Raw genomic sequence first — 24,958 nt, 5'->3', positions numbered from 1 at the left:
CTACATCATTCATTCTCGATTCTGGTGAGAATATTCTCATTGTCATTTAAACTCTTTCTTCGCACTCTGTTCTTCACTACTTTCTAAAACATCTCAATAGGATTGAGTTCTGGAGAGTATACTGGAAGGTAGACCTAATTGTATCTCCTAGAGGAGATATAGTGACTGATATCTGCATTCTGGTGGATGGGTGCATTATCTATCACCAGAAAGTTCCCCTTCATATTGGCATACTTGTCTATCTCACCAAGGACAGCTTTCACGAACATAAAGTAATGTTTGACCACTGTACTCTTTGAGCCAGACTTACCAGAAAAGGGCTGCTTGCAGAACTTAGGATTCTTCAAGCTGATGCATATGAGACCTTTGGTCAATATAGCCCCAAGAATGATAAGAGGGTGAGATCTGGTAGTGAGGGTGGGGTGACTCCCTCATTTCCCTTCTCAGACCATTCTCTTCTGTTTTGCATGTTTATATCAAAGACAGACTCGTCCAAGAAAACGCAGTTTGTTATATAGTTGGAACTTGTTTTCTTCATCTGCAGAAGTCAGTTATATCTTGCTTCAATTTTTTTTTGCTGTTTTTTGCTACAGGCTACTTATAGACCTTTCTGAATGTGAGGTTGCATTCATTGGCTCACTATGGAAAAAAGGGGCGTTTTTTGTAATTGTGACTTCATTTTTGGTCTATAATAATTAAAAAATCACCAAAAAAATCAAAATGAAACTAAAAATTCTCTATTTTTTGAAATAGCTGACAAAAAGTAAATTGACTATCTAAAATTAAATCTCAGAAGAGACAAACATTCTTTTTGATTATAGATTTTATATTTTTAGCAAGTGTAGCTTGCAATTGATAGTTATTAAAAGTCAGAAGTAAAAAGAGAAGAGAATATCTAAACTTTTTGCAGAGGACAAAATATATTAAGACAATTTGAAATAATACACAAAAGTTAAGACAATTTGAAAAAAATATATTATAAAAAAAACATAAATCATATGTCTTTGTATTGACCAAGATTTAGTTTTTGCCTACAATTTAGCTCTGGCCAGACAATATATTTTGTTGTTGCTGTTGTTGTTGTTGTGCTGCTTATTGCATCTGAAACTACCAGACCAACTAACTCCTTGACATCTGCCAGGTAGACTACCTTTAGCTTCATTTGTTCATTTTTTGCCACCAGCACACTATTATATTCTTCAACAGAATAAACCTGTACTAAGAAAAGTGGCCATCTTTTTCCAGAATTCTCATGCTCAAAAAAGAGAACAATCTTATCAAAAAAAATCCTTTATGATAGGAGTATACCTCTGACGTACATTACAAAACAGGTCAACCTGGACCTGTAGACAAACGTGATGGGCCTCTCTTAACGGGGTTTGGGCAAATGAAGAGTCAATCCCACAGCCATTAACAAAAGCCTTGTGACTTGTTGTCATGACCAGTTCAATCCTGCTATATTCAACCCCCTTCGATTCATAGAAAGCTTGAATCAGAATCGGAAGGCAAGAGATGCCTTCGAAACTTTCATCAATCAATCTATGTCTCAAAGGCCCTCAGAACTCAATATCTAATTTGGCACCAACATGCTCACCCTCCTCTGTCATCGGCCAACCAGCAGACACATCATCGTACTCTAACACAATAGCTCTATTGACGTCTTCCCCAGAATCTTTCAGGTCTATACGGCGTGTCCAAGCTAAACGAACCATAATGTTGCCAGCATTAACACTAATGGCAGAGTTACTCTTTATTGAACGAGAGTACTCGCCAATGACACGCTCTAGTGATCTGGCACTATATGCTCTTGGGGGACCATATGCATCTACCATTTCTGGATAGTACTGCAGCAAGTGCTGGTTAATTGTAAACACTGGCAACTCAACCAAATCTTTCACATAGAGATTTTCAATGTATGTGTTCCATGAAACAAGTTTTCTAAGAGAAAAAAATAGAATAAGTCTCAGAGAAAGATAAACATTGACTAGCGTTAACAATATCTTTTTAAAGAGGTGTGCTCCTCTGCTGATAACTCTCAGCTCATGAGTAAATTACATGCCTGTACAAGGCCAAGCAATGTCTTCTGTGCATCTCGATCATAGACACACTCTGCCACCAGCGTGGGAACTACAAATAGTAGAAAGTCTGACCAGTCTACAGCTTGGAAATATCCAATGTGTCTTGCCACATCTCTCCAAGCACCATGGAAAGACGTTGAGATTGAACGTCATGTGTTTGCTATCACCAAGCCAATTTCCTTTTGAGCACTAACAGAAAGGAAAAGAGGGTGATTACTCCCATACTTGCCACATACCAGTCCCCAAATTTGCTTGCCAATTTCATGGCAAAGTCCATGCATTTTGTCAAGAGCAAAAAAGAGTGGGCCTGTAAACGATGCGAGTGAGACGAAGGCAGACTGTCCTGTGAGGCCCTTGCATGACAAACTTGTATTATCAAAATTTTGGAAGCGTTCCAGAGTGCAGATGTTAGTCCCTGGCAAGAATCGGAAATACTGTCCACGGCCAGGAGTTTGGGCCACAACATTACATATCCGGCAGCCATTTTTGCTCATATGGCCAGCATGACATGCCAGCTTTGCAACTGCTGGAATATTGCCAGTCACTATGAGAACGTGAACTTTTGCTCGATTTGTTGCAGTCTGGATTTTGACTATCATTCCTTTTTCTTGGAGTACCTTGAGTTCCAACAAGGTTGGCTTCAATAAAGATCAAAAGTCGAGTGGTGCGAATGGGTCTGAGATCATTGCGATTTGCAACATTCAGTTTTTCTTGTAATGGACCATTGGCAGAAGGTTGAGAATCGTGGCATACAGGATTGTTATTGAATCAGAGATGTTGTGAAATGCAAAGCCATTGAACGACAGCAAAATGGCAATTTCATTCTCATTGGTAAAAATATGTTTCTTTGTTTGATATGCATGTCCGTCAAAGATATCTGATTTGCTACCATCAGAATTCTGTTCATGGTTGTGGTGGTAAAGCATTTCAGCGCTGGTAGTACCGTTGGCCAACACAAGAGCAAGCTGTCTCACCAAAGCAATCTGGACCATGTTCTTTGCAGCAACTGGCATATCATCCTTATTGGTTTTATCTGCTTTATAACGATCTTCACCACAATGTTTGCATACGATTTCATGTGCCTCATTGAACATCATACAGCCTTTAGGGCAGACACTGTAGATGTTTTCTTCTACATCAGAGTAACGCTTTAAGAGTTTACTGCCAAGGTATGGAGTACATGCTCTGTATGTGATCTCAGTTGACAGTTCCAGAATCTTGTTGAAATGGGCGGTAAGCTTTTCCTGGGCTTGACAGGAAATGTCAAAGTCATTGATTATCTTAATCAACTCCAGATTCTTTGCATCGTTCTTGCTGGGAATAGGAGAAGGTTTGCTAAAATCAAAAACCAAGAGAGAAGTGCCACTTTCAATGTCATTCTCATATTCGATATCACACTTTAATAACGCAAAAGCAAATTAGTACAATGCATTTATATATGCACATATATATATCTTACTATGGGATCATTGAGGTCAGTGTTATTATTACCATCAGTGCTGTCATGACTAATTATGTTTGTATTTTCTTTGTTTATTTGAAGTATCAATATTGTTAATACATAGTCTGCCTTTTTTAACTTTTGTTTTTCTCAAACTCACTTAAGCATCAAGCCTGGAATCGCAGCTGAAACAGACTGGCTAGACATCAAAAGCAAAGGAGCTGCAGACAAGTGTGCATTTCTCATATTTTCCAACTGATTTTTCAGGCACTGGGTTAAGAACTTCTCAGCCATCTTCATATTACTGTAGGCTTTTTTGCAAGAGCCACATTTATGGGGGAGAGTTTTTTTAATTGATGGCATTTTTAAATAGGTAATTGAGTAACTTTGGTAAGAATAGAGATAATTATCTTCTCAATACACGTCTTTATACTTAATCCATTGAAGGTGACAATGATATAGATAATTTGAACTCCCTCACAGAACTAGAAAAGGTAATAACACGTGGTATGTAGTTATTGCAGCTATTATAATAAAAACAACAAATCCTGTTAAATCAATAAATATACCAAAATAAATTTGATAGTAATTAGAAAAAAAAAAATTTCTTCCTCTTTTTTCCTTTTTTTTCATAACAAACCCATATTCCTATTTTTTTAATATAATCAATAATACTGATTATACAATTCTCCAGATATTTCAGGCTATGCAAGAAACACTTTTTGCTTTGCAAAAAGGCCAGGAAGAACTCCAGATTGGACAAGACGCACTCAAGAAAGGTCAAGAAGCACTCCAGAAAGAATAAGCGTTGCTTAGACAGGAAATTGCCAATGTTTGTAAAGATATGAATGGCCAAGACAACCCAGAGCCGACAATAGTACATAATGTAAGATATAATAAAAGGAAGTAAAGTATACAGGCTAATATAAGATAATACAGAATCTTGGTGGAGCAATTCCAAGACCAGTACCAAATATCAAAGATATAACTTTGGTACATATCTACAGAATGCTGAGCCACGATCTTGGGGTTGAGCTGGATAAAAAAAACAAGGCAATCCTTCACACTTGTACAGGCCTTGTCTGCGATGAGCTGGCCATTATTCCTTCTGTGCAAGCTCTAGGACAATATCCAAACTGGAGTGCAATTTCTTAAGAGGACAAGAACTGGGCATGCACCAGACACGCCTGTCCACTTAGAAACAATGGTATAGACTTTACCAGATGCCACAAAAACTGGGCATCTGTTGCAAAGGTCAGCCAATTATGGAAAAACTGTAAAAAGCGACAGTAGATTGTAAGTCTACGTTTGGTAGGTATCATAGAATAAAATATCAACTATCAATAAAGTCTGTAGTGAATAAAATGATATTTAGCCAGTATAATCTATATATATTAAGTCATTTTTTGTTTTGAAAACCAATAAACTATTTTTTGTTTTGACAACCAATAAACCATATTTTGTAAAATTTATTTCTATTCCAACAACCAATAAAATACTCATTTATAAGAATATTTGTTGAAAAATATATTTTTAATCCAATTAAAATGATTAATAACCCAATCTCTATATAAATAAAAACTAATCAAGTGAATATTATTTGTAAAGTGACCAATAATTATAGAAATAAGGTTAAAATAGAAATTATAATATCCAATAAAAGAGAATTATAACCCAAGACTTTCATATATAAACACCAATAAAAAGGCAAATATAGATTACAAAAATGTGTATCAGTAACTGAATAAAACCTCACATATGTCAATGAGTGAGGTTATACAATAATCCATAACAGGCAGGAGGTAAAAAAGTGGGTAGGTGAAAAACACCCATCTGGGTGACCTTCTGAGTGGCCCCCCAGTGAACCCCCGGCAGACCCTCTTTTTTTCCTGTAGTGGCTATAAATCTCCTGATAGTCTCTTTCAACACATCAATCTCTCCAAATACTGAGATAAGATAGTCCATCACATCTTTAACATAGACAGATGCATCTTTGGCAACAAATTCTTTAATGCACTTCTTGTGCTTATCAGTTAGCCCTTTTTTCCCACCCTTCTTGCCATGGTTGAACAAGTTGTCTAGGTCTTTATAATACACTGAGTGTTGAAAAATAATGCAAGAATTTATAGTCCAAAACCTCTCTAAACTTACACGATATTCTTCTTCTTCTAAATTCACATGTTAATAAAGCAATCAAAAAACTAAAAGCACTAATATGGCATCTACACCCAGAACTGAAGGAAGAAAAAAAATTGACAATGTAACTCGCGTTATTATTATACATGAGAGCATTACAAATGGCACCAAGCAATGTGACATTGCTAAGATGCTTAATGTTAGCCCTTATACTGTTTCAAGAGTGCTTAAGCACTACAAAGAAACTGGGTCGTATGAGAGAGTCAAGAACCCAAGGAGACCAAAGAAGTTAAATGCAAGAGATAAAAGAGAGATCCTGCATAAGATTTCAAAGGATCCAATGCAATCAATGTCTTATATCAGAAAAATTCTTGCTAATCCCATATTAGCAAATACTTTAAGATATTTTCTTCACAGTCATGGCATATATTACTGTAGAATGATGAAGAAGCCCAAGATATTTATTGAGAATCAAAAGAAACACATTGCATGGGCCAATGTTCATCTTGATTGGAGTATTAAGTATTGGGAAAATATCATTTGAACTGATGAGAAACGATTCCAACTTTTTGGTCATAATGGTCACAAGAGAGTTCTTTGCAAGAACAATACTGGTCTTCGTACTACATTTATCTCTCCAACCATGAAGTTTGGAGGTGGTTCTTTTATGGTTTGGGGTTGCTTCTTCAGCAAGGGTGTCAGAGCTTTACAAATCATAAATGGACAAGCGAATGACAAGAAGCATGTCAAAGTATTAGAAGAGATATATCTTCCTTCTCCCTTAGCCTTCCAGCAGAAAACTGGTTGGAGTGACTTGGTACTCCAAGAAGACAACGCCAAGGCACACACCAGCAATAATGCTGTAAATTGGAAGAACTAGCATAAGCTCAAAGTTTTGGCTGACTGGTTTTCTCAAAGTCTGGATCTTAATTCCATTGAGCATCTATGGGATTATGTTAGCAAAAGAGTCCAGTCAAAAAGATACAGCTTGCACAGCCTGAGATATCTTTATGCTGCTCTTGAGAAGAAATGGAAGAAAATTTCTCAGAAATATTTGGATAGCTTGATTTCAAGTATGCATCGAAGATGTCAGGCAGTAATTAGCGCAAAAGGCTGTCCAACAAACTATTAATAAATATCAAGTCTAATGGCATATTCTGAAAGTATATATAAACTACTGTATATCATTTTAATTTTAGATGTATACTTTTTTTCTTGATACTTTTTTTTAAATCAAAGAAGTGCATGTTAGACTGAAATTTAGGCAGCTGAGAGAAAATTATGTGTTTTTTAACACTCGGTGTATGTCTTCACTCAATGTTGTGTCACTCTGGTGCTTATGTTCAATTGCTTTGCTGCATCCTTGGCATTAAGCAATTTCTTATCCTTCAGCTTGAAGAACTTGATGATGTCTTCATCAGTATAAAAATTATACTGACGAGTAGTCTTGCTTCTTTTTGGGGGGGGGGGGGGGGGGGAAATGCTTGGACTTCCTGCTTGGTTCTCTGTCTGGTCACTCTAAATTGGATACATATATTTAAATACATTTTTAATTATTATTATTTTTTAAAAAATATCTCTGAGGCTTCTGAAATCCTATCTCTATTTCTTTATTCAAGAAATTGGGAATGGGTTGCTATTGTCTCAAGACCATGATAATCCTCATCAATTATATAACGCAAAGCTTGAGAGCCATCTTTATTAATGCTCTTACTTTGACTATCTTCATGCACAAATTTAAAGGAGGGCATTTTGTTATAGTAAAAGCTGAGATAAATAAGAAAGAAATGTATATTAATTTCTTAATTATAAGTAAAGTTTTATACATGTGATTCTTTTTGTGAAGTTCATTCACAAAAGTTAATAGAGACAGTCACAATATATTACAGTTAGTCACATTATATATACTGAAACTAAGGCTTTTGGTTTTATAGCTTTTTGTTGCTACTAACATTTTGAAAAAGTCATTTTATTTCTTAGTTGTTATATATAAATGGGACTTGATGTACTTCTTGTATGATTTTTGCAAGAAAAAATAATAATATGTGTTTGGTACGTCACTTTTTGTTTTTCTAAAAAAGAAATTAAAATCTTAAAAGTATACCTTATTTTCTCAAATTATGCACCTTAAATCCTTGAATTGTGCACCTTGAATTTTTGAATTGAGCAACTTACAAATGTTTTTTACAGCATAAATATACATGTTTACCCAGTTTTTTTTGTCTTTCATTTTTCTAGTAAATGATACAAAAATTTCCAATGTTTCATAATTAATAAGCCATTTTTATTAAGTTCAATGGCTTTATATGTATCTTTCAAGAAAATTACTGGCAGTTTCCCCCTAATCCTTGTAATTCTTCCTTGCAAACTTGAGGTATCTATCTGTTTTTTTTGTGGGGAGAAATAAAGCAATAAGAAATGTAGACAAAAGAATTTGTGAGAACTTGTGTATGTTGTTTATTTCAAAGAAAAGTAAAGAATAATCAAATTCGATTGTTTTTTATATAGAACTATCTACTGATATTTATATATCTTTCTAATTTGTGTGCTTAAGTAATTTTTATCACAATGAGTCATCTTCCAGAAGTATTGTTCTTCAGAAAAAGATCAATTGATATGATACTTCTCCAGTTAGATCAGTCTGAGAGTTTTGGTAAAGAAGAGCATTTATGCTATTAGTAATATTTTTGTATTCCAACCCAGATATTTAGACAATGTTCCATAATATTAAACAGTTGCAGTTGTAGTCTCTCAATTAAGTATTCGTATAATAAAAGAAGGGGAAGTTTACAGACAGCCTGAAAGTGTATTACATCATCTAGTCATGTGTTTGTGCAAATGTCATATTGGCAGGACAGCCTGAATAGTCTGAATAGCCTGTGTTGAAATGAGTATTGACTACTGCTGTAATTGAGAATGAGTCTGAAGGAAATAATATAAGGTCTCAGCTATTCTAGTCAAAGGTGTCTACCGATCAATTTATAATTTAACATACAAGTTTATTATGCATGATAGTGATTATATTTCATATGATGATATCACCATAATATGGAATACATCAGTGGATTATTATAAGCATAATTATAACTCGTAAATACATTTACTTTCGATGTTAATACTTCATTGAGACTACACACATTTATATAATTAATCATACATTAATTATTTCAAGATCACATTGCTCTGATTAAGGCTCAGATAGGATCAATTACCTGACCCCAGTCATATAATTTTCCCAATCCAAAACAATATAAATAGCAGTAGTAGTTCAGTATAGGAACCTGGTCAAACTTTGATACCAAATCTTTTCTTAATAAACAAAATCTACACAAGTTCTCATGAATCTTCGTTTCTAATCTCAAATCTTCAATTCTTCTTCTTAAAAACTTCTTCAACTTCAACCACCACAACACTGCACATTATCCGCAGTAGCTATTATATTATATTTAAATAAAAGAAGAGTCATTATACTGCGATTAATGCTTAGGAAAATGTTACTGTCAGAGTTGACATTGGTGCCCAAAATTGGGAATTGCAAGCAATCAGTATTGGTTGACTTTTTAAGATAAAAGATCTTGACATTGCCAATTGGTCTCTTGTATATGTTTTAGATGTTTAAGATGATGAATATACTTGTAGAAGATATTACTGGACAACAAGCATCTAAGACATATTATTATAGCTATTCTTTTAGCCAGAAATTAAACATCATTTTGTATAAATAGTCAAGAAATATAATTAATAAAAAGCATCTTTATTCTTATCAAAAAAACTGTTCTTAAAACTTGATGATCCCCAGTAGTATTGATTCTGCAACTTAGTTGTCAGAGTTGACATTGGTAACCAAAATTGAGATTTACAAGCAACCAGTAATGGTTGACTTTTTAGGATAAAAGATCTTGACTTCGCCGATTGGTCTTTCACATATGTTTTAGATGTTTAAGATGGTGAATATACTTGTAGAAAATATTACTGGACAACAAGCATCTAAGACATATTATTATAGCTATTCTTTTAGCCAAAAATCAATTATCATTTTGTATAAATAGTCAAGAAATACATTTAATAAAAAGCATCTTTATTCTTATCTAAAAACTATTCTTAAAAACTTAACAATCCCCAGTGGTATTGATTCTGCGACTTAGTTACAAGTGCCAGAAAAGAAATAGCAGATTGAGACTTGGCAATTAGTAGCTGAATGAACAGTTCCTCTGATCAGAACAGTGTCCAGTTTACTAACGCCCAGAAGAAAAATTTGAAATCGAAGAACAAGTTCAGGCCTTGCTTCCTGCTGAACTTGCTAGTTCTTTTGCTACTTCTCATACCGCGCCTTCACTTCCTGAAGAACTGTGTCTCCGTTTCTCTCCTTCCCATGTAGCTTTTTGGGACACTCAAGCCCAAAACATAGTTGGCAAACTATCTGGTGTACCTGTTTCTACACCTCCTGCTCCCAACTTTCCGGTCCACATACCTGTTACCAGCTCTTTGCCCATGAGTACTCCTCCTGCTCCAGTCAACCCTGCTGCTCCTGCTGCTCCTGCTGCCATGACCATACCCAAGTCAATTACAGCTTTTACTACTGCTTTTCGTAGCTCTCAGCCACCTGCTGCTTATACTGAGTGGGCATTGTTTGGGCACAAGCATGGTCTTAGACGGCGTCTCTTCAATTTGTAGTCAGAGAAAGGCACAGGATAGAATACTTTCTTTTTGGGAAAAAATTGAAAATCAGACCTTTTTGTGTAGCAGTTTTACTAAGTTTTTTTGAGCAGAATTTGACTTTTTTGAAGTGTATTAAGGAAGCTTGAAACTGATAAGATACATTATTATTTTTGATAAAGATTGTTAGGGAGAATCGTGTAAAAGATATTATGAAATAATAATATTAAATATAAAGATATAATGATCATATTATATTAACTTTAAAAGCATAAGAGAAAAAATTTATTGAAGAATTGTATAAAATTATAAAAGAAAAAAAGATCGAATTAGATGGAAAGTATTAAATATGTATGTATGTATGTATGTGTGGGATGTTTTTTTAGAAGGTAATGCTGCTATCAGCAATTCTTTTTGCAAGTTCATTTAAAGATATCTTTAAATTATAACACTTATTCTCAACAAGCAGGGCAACTTCTTCTTCTGTTAAATGTTTTTCTCTAGCAAGCTGTTCCACCTCATTGTATATATGAACTCTTCTGCTAAAGAATCGATTCTGTTCTGTTATCACTGTGGATTCTCCACTTTGCCCTGAAGTTCTGTTCAAGAAATCTAATTGATAGGCTCCCAGATATTGCAACAGAATATTCGCACCATATATCTGTTACAGTTAGAATTTTTTGGCTCATTTTATAATATAATGGTATCTCTTCATTTTTGTCTGGATTTGTAACTCGGGTAAAGCTTGAGGGAGCAGACAGGGCAGAAGGGACTGAGGGACCAAGGGAAGCAGAAGTAATGGAGGGAACAGAAGGAGCAGTGTGGCCAGAGGACGCAAATGATTGTGTCTGTAAGACATTTTCAAGGCATTGTCAGATTTGAGAAGGATCATTGCAAAGATAAAACGAGGCTTGTAAAAAGGTTTCAACTAGTACATTTCTAGTCTCTAGGCCTACACTTCTGGCATTTGCAAATTCAAATTGGTTTTGGGCTTGCATAGCAGCAGCTATCTCTGGTGCAACAACTTGAATATGATCACTCACTTGAAACTTCTTGGTTGATTCACCAATGGCACCAGAAAGTTGTGCTTCAAACTCTTGGTATAGGCTTGTTAAAAATATATCACTTATTCACAAGTAATGGTTTAGATACTTCTTTCACGAAACCACAGAGTCCTATTTTTATAAATTATTAAAGAGAACTATTTATCCAAGCACTATTGCTATTTTCTTACCTGAAGAAAAACAATTCTTAAATAGGACAAAAGATCCAAAAAATTGGGACCAGTGCTGTCATCTTCAACTTCTTTCTTGTGGAATTTAGCTTTTCATGATTCAATGCTTGGGAATATCATTTGTTGCAACTCAATTGGGGGAGTGATGGTGGCACAGTCAAGGAAATATTCTCCTCTGCAAATAAAAAACCTGGCTAGAACCTTGATTGCATTAACAGGAAGACTAGAAAGATAACATCTCACCAATTTGATCCAACCCCCATCTACCAACTTGTCTTTGTTAATCACCGGAGTCGCCTTAATAGGATATCATGTTGATGGCACTCTTTTGGTTGATATGGGTAACCTTAGATGAGCTGATCCCAACTGCTTCAAATGCCAACTTGTATGCTTTTGATTGCTCATTGTAACTCATGAGTTTGCTTTAATTTTGGCCAGGAAACAAGTAGCTGTTGTACCATGTTTTGTGTATAGAAAAATCAACAAACGGTTTGTTTTCATGGTGAAATTTGGAAAAGAAATGTTGAGCTAGTGCATCAATAGGACATAATTCTTCATTGGCATGGCAAAGAGCAGATCTGTATTGAATTTTTTCATATGTAATTGTAGCTACTAATGCAACACATGGAGAAACACCTTGATTTTCTAGTTCCATTTTGAAAAGGTCAGGATATTGAGTACCAAGGGCAGTTTCACTTCTCAACAACATTGCATGACTCATAAAGAAACAAAGACAATTTCTAACTCCCACTGTACTATTTTGCTCGAAGAAGTACTGACTGAGAAGAAGAGGTTCGTTTTTTGTATATCCATTGTTGAGTGTGTTTTTTCCTCTGTTTTTATACTTGACTCTCTTGCGCTTTGTTTCCTTCTTTGTGTTTGTGTTTAGAAACTGTCTTACAATTAGTTCTCTAGGATGAAGGTTCTTGTTTAAGTCCAAAGCTACTTGCTGGTAATAAATGTCTGTTATTGCCTTAATGTAAGCCTGAATTAATTCTCTCCAAAAAGGAACAGGGGTGTTGTATTTGGAATACTTTAAAATCCGATATCATATACGAACCCAGACAGAAGTATCTGTCAAAGAGGTTGCTATAAATGATTATCCAATATGAAGTCCTATCTGAAACATAAGAGCAATGTGTCAGATCTATCATTGGATTATCTTCAAGAAGTACTTAAACTATTGTTGCAAAGCCGTTATGATGACTCATATCCAGAGTGACTGGATACATCTCAATAAATATAAATATCATAGATAAAATAACTTTTATCAAGATAATTCGATTTGACTTGAACTTTTAATAAACACAATAAAAAAGAGTCTCAAAGTACTTATTGTTCCACCTTTCCACATACAAATATAACAAGGGGTGTCATCATCATTTCTCTTGAACTTGCGGTCACAAACCATGCCAAAATCAGTGAGAAAGAAGGCAAGTTTTTTATCAGAGACAATCGTGCCATCAGCAATTTTTTTTGTTTCAACACATCAATTCTAATTTTCATATATTACATCAGATAAATAAAAAAATAGTGACATATTTAATCATGAAGAAGTAGTACTTTATTCAACTTACCATCCACTCTTTCTGCTTTGCTAGATATGTATGAGTTGTGTTCTTGGGGTGAAACAGCTGGTTTTCAGCAACAATCATCTCACTGTTTTGCTGCGTAGTCAGCCAGTTTTCCATGTTGCACTGATAGTAGTCATTGTTGAGTACATTGGTTTGGGTAGAGGAGCTGGCTTCTGTGTAGTTCATAATGAAGATGTTGATAGTGTTTTATTATAAATAGTAAGGATGTAAAGAAAAAAGAAATTGTCTTGTATTTATACTTTTTGATATTAAATTATGGCTCAATGTTATATTCAAATGTACCAACCAATGTAGTGGAAATGTAATCAGATTAAGATGTGAACTGTTAGATAGTTAAAGTTTTGGCATTCCAGCAACCATTTGTTAACATTGGTTCCTGAAAGTCATTGTGCCACACTCCCAAAAATAAGTATTCTATATCTAAAAGACAAGTATATTGTAGCTCTCTTTAGACTTTCTTTTCTTGTACACACACCCGTCACAGCTTCTATTTTTTATACTTAACTACCCATCAAGTCTATAAAGACAATATATAGTCATTGGCAGATATTTATTGTATAAATATCAAGGTTTCAACACATCTTTACTATCAATTATTTCTTTTAGATCATTTTTATATGTCTTTTGTGTTTTTTATTAAAGCCAATTTAGTACATGAGTACCACTTTTTTTCTCTAAAAGAAAATTGTTGTGCTACTAATTCCTATTAAGTCTCTATTATACATAGTTTATTAGTCCATTTAAATATCTCCTTGATTTTAGACCCGAACCTCGGATTACTGTGAGTAATTCTTGCAATTTACATAGAAAAAAAAACAATTATGAGTATTACTCACTTTTTTTCACTCTCTGATATGAAAAAAATTGGATGGCTTAAGACATGCGGGGACCTCAGGTCTGTATACACACCCACTGAGATTTTTTAATCTCAGTGATGAGAAAGAAAAAAAATAGTTTAGATAGTACATGTCTTATTGGGAATTTCCAACAAGTTTAGAGAGGGGCCTTCCTAGAAAGAAACTATGCGACAACTTTTATTTACAGAATCCTTTTATAAAAAAATTGGGGGGAATATATTGGAAAAATAATTTGGGTTTTTTAAAATATATATTTTTATTTGTTTAAAAAAAATCACTGCAAATATACATCCGGTTTACTAGGCTGCTTTTCTATACTAGCAGTCATTCTATACTAGCATCCTCTACTAAACAGTAGCCTCTTGCTGGTAATAGCGTCTTGAGAATAATATCTTATATAGAAAGAGAGCAAGCAGCTACGTAATAAAAAATTATTAGCAAGAATTACTTAATGATCTCATAGTCTGACTTTATCTTTTATACTTGAAATGACAAGATCATCTATTAAGATCAACTTACCTAAAGAAATAAAAAAGGAGTTAGTATAAAGAAGAAATAAGTTTTGTTTTATCGTAGTTTGGATACATACCTTGTACAGTCAAATATAAATATATTTATTCATCTCTATTATTAATAAAGTCTTTTGAGATTTCAATACATGTTGGTTGGATCTAATCACAATGTCAATCAGAAATGAGTTGATAAAGTACAAAACACAGATTGTATTTACTTGAATATATTCTGCTTCTTGAAATATATTGTTTTTGTTAGAATGGATATAAAACTTACCTTTTATCAGAGAATAAAAAAGAGTACAGAAGAAAGAAATTAGTAATAAAAAGAAATTTCGTTGTATTTTTTGTTATTGTTTTGATTTTTAGCAGTCATGTTGACTTATGCATAATAGTGCAACTTGAATTAACAAGTTTCTAGTCTTTTGTTTCTCAAAGTTTACAAAGACTATTAAATCAAAACAATGGCATCTGAATACACTACAAAGAAGAATGTTTACCTTACCAAAGGAAATAGAAAGAATGCCAAAAAAAATATCAATATAATCTTTGCTAAATTTTGATGGTGTATACTTCTTTAGTTGGCTTTAAGAAACATCTTAATAAGTATCATCCTGAAGAGAGTACTGAGGAATATAGCAATGTTCTTTTAAGAAAGAAGTTAGTAACTGCATTACAATCTTATAAATAGACAATATTAATTCTGATTCTATTTGAATGTTAGAATTAAATTACATAAGGATTTCTCTACAGCTGTATCTGTTGACTTGGAGAATAATGTGGAGATAGAGAGCAGATTTACTGAATTGGAAATAGTCATAGAGAATTCCATGGATTATTATGACAGTTGCTCCTCTGATGAAGAGAATCAATATGAGAATAATCCTAGATTCACGTAAATAACTAAGCCTAAATGTACAGTGAATTAAGTACTAACCATAAATTTCTTTTAGTGATGCCCATGTTGATTCTATTTTGTTTGAAGAAAGAACAAACCAAGGTGAAGCCGAGACTTCAGATGCAGACGATAAAATAACGGATAGTGCTATTCACATGGAAACACATATAAGAGTCCTCGAGTCTTTTTCAACAAGCTTGAATGATTATGCTGCTGGAGTTACAGCCAGTGAATCTTCTCACCAGAGCATGGAAGATATTTTTATACTTCTTAGCAATATCAGTTCTTTCAAGTCGAAGGCAGAATTCATTCTACATGCATTATTTCATGGTGATAAAGATCTGGCTTCTGAAAGATTGATAAAAAAATAATGTATGCAATGGAGATGCTCTTGGAGGTACGCGAAAGTGCTGGAAAACAAATAGAATTCTCAAAGCCAGACGCAGTAATAAATTTTCATCTGAGAGCAAAAAACGATATCCCGGTTTTTAAGACCTCTACAGCCAAGGGTACAAATCAAAAATCTGAGGTACATGAATTTTCGATTAACATGCCATCTGAATATATCAAGTATATGATGGCATGCCCTGAAAAAACGTCGCAACTCTCTGCACTGCCAGACTTTACAGAGAACCAGAGGCTGCACCTCAACCAAGGGAACAAATGGAAAGAAAGCCCACTTCTTCAACATCTCATGCTCACGATCCAGGAATCAGATTATTGGGTAGACAATGTTATAGAAATACAAGAATGTCTAGACCAGTTTCTCTTAGAGAAATTTTTTACAAAAAATGAATCCACATACGCCAATGCTTACCAGGTATATGGTGGTCATGGACCTGTGCTCAATCATCCTGATGACATGTACTTCTGGTTGTGTGGAAATTACACAAATTTTGCTGTATCTGTTTCAAAGTACGAAATGAATGTAAATACATTTCTATCAGTTATTCAAAAAGATAGTAATCTTTTCCTTGGATCTGGCTTATCAGTCTCTTAATCTCCAACTGAGATTGTCAATTGTATTCTTGTTGGTGCCCAACTTCGCCTATGGACCAATACTACTATTGTTGAAAGATTTAAGAGAAGACTTCCTGGATCCGGCTTAATGAAAGTTGTCATTTGCCCAATAAAAATGTATTCTGATGATACCTTTGGGAATGATTCAAAGCAATACAATGTATATAACAGCTTTTTGATGTACTTTGCTGCAATGACCCTTGAAGAGCAAAACAAACGGGAGAACACTTTATTTGTTTGCACATGTAACCATGTCCTCAATGCCATTGATATGCTGGGACAACTTGTTGACGATCTCGTTACCTTAGAGAAAGGTATCCAAATGTATTCTGAAGATATTGGCAAACATGTCCTGGTAGTTGCTCCTTTGCTTCTCTTTATAGGTGACAATCCTTGCCAATCTCAGCTTGTGATGCACAAGGGAACAGCCTCAAGACGGTTTTGCAGAAAATGTTTAATCCTTTCTCCTCGTCTGGATTGGAAACATATATTGAGCATCACCCACTTTTCTCATGTTGCTCACTATGACTGGCCCCAACGATCAAAGGCTTTTCTTTCCACTTTTGTCTCTTCTGATAAACAATCCAATATATACAAAAGTGGGCAAAGCTTGAGCTATATGAAGAATGGAAGCGAAGAGTTCCTTAGACTCAAAGATTTTGATCCAACCAAAGACATGCCAATTGAGATTCTCTATACGATCCCACTTGGATTAATTAAGTATTTGGTAATCTTCTTATGGAAGCAGCCCATCTTGACAGCCATTCAAAAGGATAGCCTGCAATGTGAACTGTCCTCTTATTGATCCTGTAAGAGTTACGATTGGACATTTCGCAATCAGCTTCGTCACTCTGGCTCTTTTGTGGGGCGTGATTTCAAGCAATTGATACAGATCTTATCTGGTGTCATGAGCAAGCTTTTTGACAGAGATAGTAACCTGACATTTATTATCACAGCTTTCCATGCGGTTTCCAGATTGACATCTTTGGTTTACATTCATAGAGACCATAAAGGCTTTGATAACTATCTTTTTAAGATTAGGAGTGCTGTTGATGAAGTTGCAAAAGTGTTTATATTGCTAAACACTTTTATTGTATCTAATCCCAAGACTTTCCAACAGCAAGACTTCAGCTTTAAACCAAAGCTTCATCTCTTACACCACCTTACCAAAGATATACTTTGCTTTGGCTCCGTCTTACAGTACAAAACAGAAAACGGTGAGCAATTTAACAAATTCATTTGCAAACATTTGTTTAAAACGAACTGCCAAGCAACTTCCAGAGATGTTGCTAAAAAATTTGCAAAGCAATTTATCTGCCGTCACCTTTGCAATGGAGGCTCTTACATTTTAGAGAAATGTATTGACAATAGTACACGGCCTGTGAGATTGAGTGTTGGTGACTTTGTCAAACAAGCTCCTATTGACTTCCCAAAATTCAATCTTCATTTCTTTGGCTCCCATGCAAACAGCGACAACTCTGGCATATCAATTTCTAATTTGCGTGATAAATTGGCAGGTGTCTTCCAGAAAGATAATCGATGGTTTCTTGGTCATGTTTCTATTGAAGCTCTCAGATATGAGAGAGGAAAGCTAGTGAGAAAAATGTGTATCATGCAAGAGTATCAAATGATATCTAGCTTTAATGTCAATACAGTCTACTTACATAATGTAGTAACTGACAGTTATGACAATATTGAAGTTATATATTACAGAACTAGTTATGAGTTTGATGAGAATGAAGTAATTGTGGTCCAGGCCATTGACATGCATTTAACTCTTGTACCTGATGGTAGCTGCAGGCTGCTTAACGTCACAAAGCTTAGCACATTCTGGTGGATGTTGGTAAACATTTCCAATATAAACTAAAAAACAACTTGTCAAATAAAACACTTTTCTCAACAAAAAAAATATCAACTAATAAAATCTTCTCCTTCAAAACAATCTTTTTTTCTTTCCCCATTTTTAAAATTTTTATTCTGTCTGCAATTCAATGAAGTAACTCAAAAAATATGTTTAATCATTTTTTGGCACAAATCTCAATATTTTGCTCCCCCAAATCTGTAGCTTTCTATGTTTAATCTCAATTCATACTCTAAGCCAATAGAAGAATCGGTTTAGACAAGAAAATTTCATATTTAGGAGAAACCTCAGTGGGTGTGTACTACGATTAATCATCTTCAGATTTTATGGATTCATCAAAATAATATCCGACATCAATACACACTGTAGAAAAAAATCTACAAGTATTTGAAACAGTCTGCTTATTATGGCAATAAAATATATATTATTTTAATCTCAGCAAATATTTTCTGGATTTGGAAGCTTTTAAATTTATTTTGGTCTTTCAGCAGCATTATTTTATTTTATTTTCTTACTTTTAATTTAGACAGCCAGTTTGAGTAAAAATAGAAGGACTTGCTATTTTTTTTCTTTAAAAATAGTCGAAGATAGAAACATAACCAATTCACTAAATATATATCCAATTTAAATTTCAGTATTGACTCTGATTTCAAATAATTAAAATTAATCATGTCAATGTACTTCATGGTAGTGAGTAATTATGTTAAAAACAGAGGATTTATATTTGTACATGTAGAAAAAAAAAGAAAAAAACTATTCATAATGACGTGGATGTGGAAATACCACATGTCTAATAGTTTCATTGTTGATGTTGTGAACAAGACCAGCCATCCCCCTGATGGACTTTACCTCCACCATCTTCATCTCACCAATTGTTTGGCTTTCCCACACAGGAAACATCTCTTCATTACTGGCCCAAGCGCCACACAAATGCTTGATGACAGCAAAGAGTCTCGTCTCTCCCAAGACAGAATGAGAGAAGAATCGTCAAACAAATCCATAACTTTTAAAAATAAAATTGAAGCATGATTAATATTATAACAGCATAAAATATAACTCGTATTACTTACTCCCACAGGCCTCCAAGCACAACAAGATCGTTGGCTCAAATATGTCTGCTGTCAAAAGAGGACTGGACCCTGTACACCATACTGTCCTTTCACATCTTAGTAGTGCAGATCACCTCCTCATTTTCTGCGAACAGAGTCTGGTTGTCTTGACCCCAGAGAGACGCTATTTGGCCTACTAAATTATTGTGATTTATGCCGGTTTCTCTCGCCACAGCACCAAGAGACATCCTTGTTGGGCTGGACCAAAGCTGGGGACCAGCAACATCATCAATCGCGACCTCAAAGTTGCTGGTTTTTCTATTGGTTGGTCTCAGAACAGCAGACCGACCACGGAGGCAATGCTGTATCCCGGCCTTGCAAAATAAAATATTATCCATATTTTTTCCTGACTTTTTTCTCGACCTAATTGCTGTTCTGTACAAGCCAATAGTAGGTTCAATCAGGCGGCAGCTGAATGCTCGCAGTGTGCCCATCTCTCTCATTATATATTCAAGATGTACAAGCATATGTTGGTTGATTATGAAGATGGTAGGCTTAAGTCTTTTCTCTTCAATCTCATTGCGAAGGAAAGAATGCCAGTGGGTGATAGATTTATAAATATGATTAAATAACTGTTTATTATATATATAATTTACTTACTCTTCCATTGTTCAGATCTCTCTCTCTCTGTAACTTTCCATTGCTGGGCAATAGAACAGGCGTTGACTAGGTTCATTACTACCTCTCTGGTGTTGCTAAGGACAAAGTTTTTTACTACTACCGTTGGAACAACAAACAAAAGGAAATCCAACCAGTTGACTGCCTTTTGTCTGCCAGTTGTCTCCTCCAGTGACCTCCAACTGCCAGTGAATATTGCTGGGATGTCTGCTCTAGACTTGCTGATTGCATTATCAATCTTGGCAATAGGCACATTTAAAGAAAATGTATATATTTGCTGCTGCTGCTCCTGTTGCTGTTGTTGCTGTTGTTGGTCTTCATTGTGTGCGATCTCTGAACTAATCTGAAACTTGCTGCCCAATGCTATATATAGTTGTTTATGTATATCATGTCCAAGTAGATGTATCTCATCAAGCCCAAAGAAAGCAGGGCTGGTCAACGTAGGGAGATCCCTGAACACATTTGGACCCTTGAAACAATACCTCTAAAAATAAGGTATTAATATTTTAATTATTCTATGATTAAGTACTTACGTTTCCTTCGAACTGATGGAGACTCTCTACACTTCTCATTTCAGCCAGAACATCACTTCCTTCAAAACACATAGTTCTTGTTTCTGTGTTTCCGTGAACAAGGCAATCTCAGCATCCAAAGAACGAATTATGATGCAACAGGTTTGTTGTGAATGAGTATTGATTACTGCTGAATCTGAGAGTAAGACTGAAGGATAAAATAATATCCTCAGCTATTCCAGTCAAACGGATCTCCCTTTATGATATTATCTAATACACAGATCATCATACACATAATTGATTATTTCTTATTATTACCATGACATGGGATATATAAATACATATACATTATATATATGGCATCATTATATTTCATTTACATATTTCTTTTATTATACAAATACTTAATTGAGAGACTACAACTACAACTATTTAATATTATGAAACATTACCCGAGTATCTGGGTCGGAATACTAAAATATTACCAATAGCATAAATGCTCTTCTTTACCAAAACTCTTGGACTGATCTGACTGGAGAAGTATCATATCAATTGGTCTTTCCGGATCTTTTCAGAAGAACAATACTCCTGGAAGATGACTCATCATGATAAAGATTACTTAAGCACACACTGAATTACAAATTAGAAAAACATATAAATATCAGTAGATAGTTCCGTGTAGAAAGAGAATCGAATTTTATCATTCTTTACTTTTCTTTTGAAATAAACAACCTACACAAGTTCTCACGAATTCTTTTGTCTATATTATATTTTGCTTTATTTTCTCCCCACAACAAGGTTCATCAAGTCTGCCACGGCTGGAGTATCACTGGTTGCCATTATAAAATGAGCTTTTATGTTCACCTGCTCTGTGAGGGCCTGTATCCAGATATCTGAAGTTGCCAGCATCTGCAAATCTTTCATAATTGGCTCCAAGAAGGATCCAATATTTTTTGGATGCTTTGGTCCAGATATAATCGTCAGCTGCATCATGTTGTCACTCTCATATCTATATATATATATATTTTAGTGAATTTATATATAGTGTTGCATTTTATACCTTTCTTCTGGGTCAATATTAAGATTGATAACATGAATTATAGTTGCTGACATCTTGGTATCATCAAATGAGTTGAACTAGTCAACGAACATGGTAACCAAAACGTCATTCTGGCCAACTATACCGCCTTCACACAGTCTGTGGACAGCATTATCATTGAACACATCTAACAACTCACCAACATGATCACCCATGATACAGCTTCTACCGTACGCCATTTTGGCTCGTTCCTGGTTATTTCTTAGCTTGAATTTCAACTGTTGTGAGAGAGACACAACCTTGAATGTCTGAACAGGAACTAGAATGCCTCTATTAAGTTTGAATTGTTAGCTATTGCAATGAGAACACTGTTCTTCCTTATCTACCTGATTTCCAGCTTCTACAACATGGAAGCATGTGCAACCTTCCTTGCATATATCATAAACGTCTGTACAGACAGTGTATTCCTCCTTTAGCAGCATATCCATCTTGTAGTATGACAGAAATGAACTGTTTGTAGCTAAAATGTTGATAAGCTTTCATATTATAAACAATTTGATGTTAACTATACACTTACGCAATCCACATTCTACCATATACTTATTTACAATCTTGACACACTTGTCAAAAACATTACGAGATACGTTATTTTTGATAAACATAAATAATAACTCTAATGTAGCAGCCTCTGCATTGGTATTTGGCTCATAAAAAGAAACTCAGGTCTCTTTGTTCATGTTTTCTGTAATCCCAGACTCAATTGGTATATTTCTGGTATTTAATGGGTTGCAAACACATGAATAACTATGAGCATGTTCTTCAATATACACACGCGCATATATATAAGTAAATATTGATATAATCAAATCTTGTAAGACTATTTTAACTTTTGGTTTTTCTTCTTACTGGGCGAATAGTCATTGCTACTGTCACTATCATAGTTTTTGCTTCTGTATTTATTGCTTTCAATGTAATTACTTTCAAATTCAATATCCATTGGATCTCCAGTACTTTGGACTTCTCCTGCAGTCACAAATGCTTCATAATCATTCTCTTCTGTGCTAGCCATGTCTTGATTATGGATTGCGATTAAGAAGGTTCGATCATCACAGTTAAGCTCATTTTGGATTCTTTCTTGTTGAGAAAGAGCAAAGGCAAAAACCTCTTGAGCAATGTTCATATAATCAGCTTCATTAAAGTCGCTGTCACTTCCAGATGAACGAGTTATAGGAAAGTTGGTATTCATTTTTGTTTCAGGTATGTTTATAAAGAAGAGTTTAAAGAAGGATATTAAGATTGTAAGTTATATGAAATAAAAGTTTATGGTTTTATATGGATATCATTGTACGCATTGCCTTTAAAAAAATTGTTTTTCATTAAAATTGAACCCTTATATGATAATTCACTTGTTTCTAAGCATAATTATAACTGTGAAAATATATATTTTAATTAACATTTTCATAATTTAATTAATTACTCCTTCATTCTTAATATAAAATAAAAATGTTGAATGCTCAAAACACAGAATCAAGCATTAGTTCAACTGCTTTTGAAGGGGTTGTAACTGAAAGGGTCTCTGTCTTCAGCTTCTCTGTATCTTCTGGAAGTACTTCCAGAAAATACGACCTGTTTGTTCAGTCATGAGAGACTCAGCCTTAGCAAAACAACAATGTGGATGAAAATCGATTCATCTCAAGACCAGATAAGAACCATAACCCTGGGTCATGGATTCTCTCGACCACAGCAATAGAGTCTCTAATGGCCATACATCTGACTGGAGGTTATAAAGAAGCTGCTGAAGATATGTACACAGTAGCTGCTAGAATTGTACAAAATGTGATGAACAGCACATTTGAAGTATACTTCAAAAATAAGCAAGTTATTTCTGCATAGGGTTGCTTAATATCAGTACAGAAGAATATTCTTTTTGAAAAGATCAAAAGAAAAGCCACAGCAAAGAATATACCCCTTGACAAATTTCAAGAATCATGGGCAACTCATTACATGCTTTCTCAAAAGTGGAGAACTGCAATTAATAGTGCAAGAAAAAAGAGAAAAGTATACTTAAGTAACAATGAACTATTAAGTATTCAAATAATATGTGATGATTCAGACACTCGGATGTTGGATTTATCACATATAAGAACATATTCATATTGGGATAGCGTAGTAGCTATCATCTTATCAGTATAAAATATATATAAACAATTAAGTAATCAGCCCAATAATTATTACAGTTAGTACTGTAGATAATATCTTAAAGATTGTTAAGATAATTATATCATATTGCTGGGTAAACTGTGTCAGAGCAATATGGAACTAAATTAGTAAGAAGTTCTAAAGCTCTAGTATAAAAGAGAAAAGAATAGCTAAGAGCTAAAGAAGTACGATTTATGACTTGATGTCATAATTGTAACATCAACACTACAGTGGTCCCTCGATAATTTCACGCCCCTTTAATTTCACGCTTCGATAATTTCAAGGCTCTGAAGACCCAACTCGAAAAATAGGGCTTAACTTTCACGATTCTCGTTAATTTCACTTTCACGAAATTTTTTGGCCTTGAATCCTTAAAGAAAAAAAAATTAGCCAATCAGACGAGAGCAATATAGTTATAGCTTGGTTTAAATTTTTTTAATTCTAGCTTTTCACGATTTTGTAATTGACATCAATGTCAAGTGCGTTAAGTTTTCATGCCAAACACTGGGTTATCAAGTTGTCATCTAGCTTACTTTTTTTAAATTTTTTTTTTCATTTTTTTTTTTAGAAATAAAATAAAACTATATGTGCTATATTTTGATTAAGTTTCATTTATTAATTGTTTAGTAAAGATTATTCACTTGAAAAATATAAATATAATTCTAATTTGTTTGTTATAAAAGTTTTTATTGTAGATTTAATTATTTCTATCTGTCATTACTATTTATTGTTATTTGCAATTGTTACTATTTACAAACATATTACAAAATCAAGCTTTGACTGTACTTGGCTGCTAACTTTTTTTTTCTATTTTTAAATGAAGAAAAATATATTTCTTATAGAAAATTGTTTTTATTTTATTTGAAAAAGAATAAATTTTAAAAAGACTTAAAGAAGCTGGTTACTTTAGTTTGCTTTGAGTTCGCGGTTTTCTGGAACTTGTTTCTAAGGCCTTCAACCTTACTGACGAAGTCTCTGTCAATATCCTCGTCTTCCAAGATATCCAAAAGCGTGCAAACACACTCAAACTTTTCCGAAGCAGAATAAGTTCTCTTGAAAGGAACTGCTGATTCCACTTCAGCAATTTCTTCATTGCTGTTGTTGTTGGCTGCATTGTCGTCTGCGTCATACTCTTTCATGACAATGTCAGCGATCTCATTCTCATTGATCACTCTATGAGTGCATTGTCTCTC

At 34.3% G+C, this 24,958-nt stretch overlaps 10 protein-coding genes across 10 annotated transcripts; 4 read left to right on the top strand and 6 right to left on the bottom strand.

Moving 5' to 3' along the window:
* Window positions 1-134: 134 nt before the first annotated feature.
* PHYBLDRAFT_150648 (hypothetical protein) lies at window positions 135-1,439 on the bottom strand (the record flags this gene model as incomplete). Its single annotated transcript, XM_018432529.1, has 4 exons — window positions 135-256; window positions 311-364; window positions 1,036-1,187; window positions 1,309-1,439. The coding sequence occupies 4 exons, from the start codon at window positions 1,437-1,439 to the stop codon at window positions 135-137; spliced, it is 459 nt and encodes a 152-aa protein (XP_018286517.1).
* Window positions 1,440-1,556: 117 nt separating this feature from the next.
* On the bottom strand, window positions 1,557-3,882 carry PHYBLDRAFT_150647 (hypothetical protein; the record flags this gene model as incomplete). Its single annotated transcript, XM_018432528.1, has 6 exons — window positions 1,557-1,938; window positions 2,066-2,127; window positions 2,246-2,716; window positions 2,801-3,475; window positions 3,538-3,586; window positions 3,716-3,882. The coding sequence occupies 6 exons, from the start codon at window positions 3,880-3,882 to the stop codon at window positions 1,557-1,559; spliced, it is 1,806 nt and encodes a 601-aa protein (XP_018286516.1).
* Window positions 3,883-4,225: 343 nt separating this feature from the next.
* Window positions 4,226-4,812, top strand: PHYBLDRAFT_150646 (hypothetical protein; the record flags this gene model as incomplete). The annotated part of the gene is made up of 4 exons (XM_018432527.1): window positions 4,226-4,298; window positions 4,362-4,405; window positions 4,459-4,660; window positions 4,733-4,812. 4 exons carry the CDS (start codon window positions 4,226-4,228, stop codon window positions 4,810-4,812), a joined length of 399 nt encoding a protein of 132 aa, XP_018286515.1.
* A 468-nt stretch (window positions 4,813-5,280) lies between these two features.
* Window positions 5,281-7,406, bottom strand: PHYBLDRAFT_173465 (hypothetical protein; the record flags this gene model as incomplete). Its single annotated transcript, XM_018437039.1, has 2 exons — window positions 5,281-5,615; window positions 7,370-7,406. 2 exons carry the CDS (start codon window positions 7,404-7,406, stop codon window positions 5,281-5,283), a joined length of 372 nt encoding a protein of 123 aa, XP_018286514.1.
* Window positions 7,407-8,223: 817 nt separating this feature from the next.
* Window positions 8,224-10,329, top strand: PHYBLDRAFT_150644 (hypothetical protein; the record flags this gene model as incomplete). The annotated part of the gene is made up of 2 exons (XM_018432526.1): window positions 8,224-8,308; window positions 9,902-10,329. The coding sequence occupies 2 exons, from the start codon at window positions 8,224-8,226 to the stop codon at window positions 10,327-10,329; spliced, it is 513 nt and encodes a 170-aa protein (XP_018286513.1).
* An 854-nt stretch (window positions 10,330-11,183) lies between these two features.
* Window positions 11,184-13,305, bottom strand: PHYBLDRAFT_173463 (hypothetical protein; the record flags this gene model as incomplete). The annotated part of the gene is made up of 3 exons (XM_018437038.1): window positions 11,184-11,418; window positions 12,836-12,840; window positions 13,123-13,305. The coding sequence occupies 3 exons, from the start codon at window positions 13,303-13,305 to the stop codon at window positions 11,184-11,186; spliced, it is 423 nt and encodes a 140-aa protein (XP_018286512.1).
* Window positions 13,306-15,339: 2,034 nt separating this feature from the next.
* Window positions 15,340-18,294, top strand: PHYBLDRAFT_150642 (hypothetical protein; the record flags this gene model as incomplete). The annotated part of the gene is made up of 5 exons (XM_018432525.1): window positions 15,340-15,404; window positions 15,463-15,737; window positions 15,833-16,335; window positions 16,420-17,154; window positions 17,242-18,294. 5 exons carry the CDS (start codon window positions 15,340-15,342, stop codon window positions 18,292-18,294), a joined length of 2,631 nt encoding a protein of 876 aa, XP_018286511.1.
* Window positions 18,295-19,041: 747 nt separating this feature from the next.
* Window positions 19,042-20,620, bottom strand: PHYBLDRAFT_150641 (hypothetical protein; the record flags this gene model as incomplete). Its single annotated transcript, XM_018432524.1, has 4 exons — window positions 19,042-19,221; window positions 19,472-19,969; window positions 20,032-20,499; window positions 20,549-20,620. 4 exons carry the CDS (start codon window positions 20,618-20,620, stop codon window positions 19,042-19,044), a joined length of 1,218 nt encoding a protein of 405 aa, XP_018286510.1.
* A 684-nt stretch (window positions 20,621-21,304) lies between these two features.
* Window positions 21,305-22,812, bottom strand: PHYBLDRAFT_150640 (hypothetical protein; the record flags this gene model as incomplete). The annotated part of the gene is made up of 6 exons (XM_018432523.1): window positions 21,305-21,536; window positions 21,588-21,664; window positions 21,734-21,874; window positions 21,953-22,086; window positions 22,144-22,254; window positions 22,473-22,812. 6 exons carry the CDS (start codon window positions 22,810-22,812, stop codon window positions 21,305-21,307), a joined length of 1,035 nt encoding a protein of 344 aa, XP_018286509.1.
* Window positions 22,813-23,069: 257 nt separating this feature from the next.
* PHYBLDRAFT_150639 (hypothetical protein) lies at window positions 23,070-23,459 on the top strand (the record flags this gene model as incomplete). Its single annotated transcript, XM_018432522.1, has 2 exons — window positions 23,070-23,194; window positions 23,264-23,459. The coding sequence occupies 2 exons, from the start codon at window positions 23,070-23,072 to the stop codon at window positions 23,457-23,459; spliced, it is 321 nt and encodes a 106-aa protein (XP_018286508.1).
* Between the last annotated feature and the right edge of the window lie 1,499 nt (window positions 23,460-24,958).

The sequence above is a fragment of the Phycomyces blakesleeanus genome (assembly GCF_001638985.1).
Source record: "Phycomyces blakesleeanus NRRL 1555(-) unplaced genomic scaffold PHYBLscaffold_25, whole genome shotgun sequence".
Lineage (NCBI taxonomy): Eukaryota > Fungi > Mucoromycota > Mucoromycetes > Mucorales > Phycomycetaceae > Phycomyces > Phycomyces blakesleeanus.
This window is presented reverse-complemented; position numbering and strand designations above follow the sequence as displayed.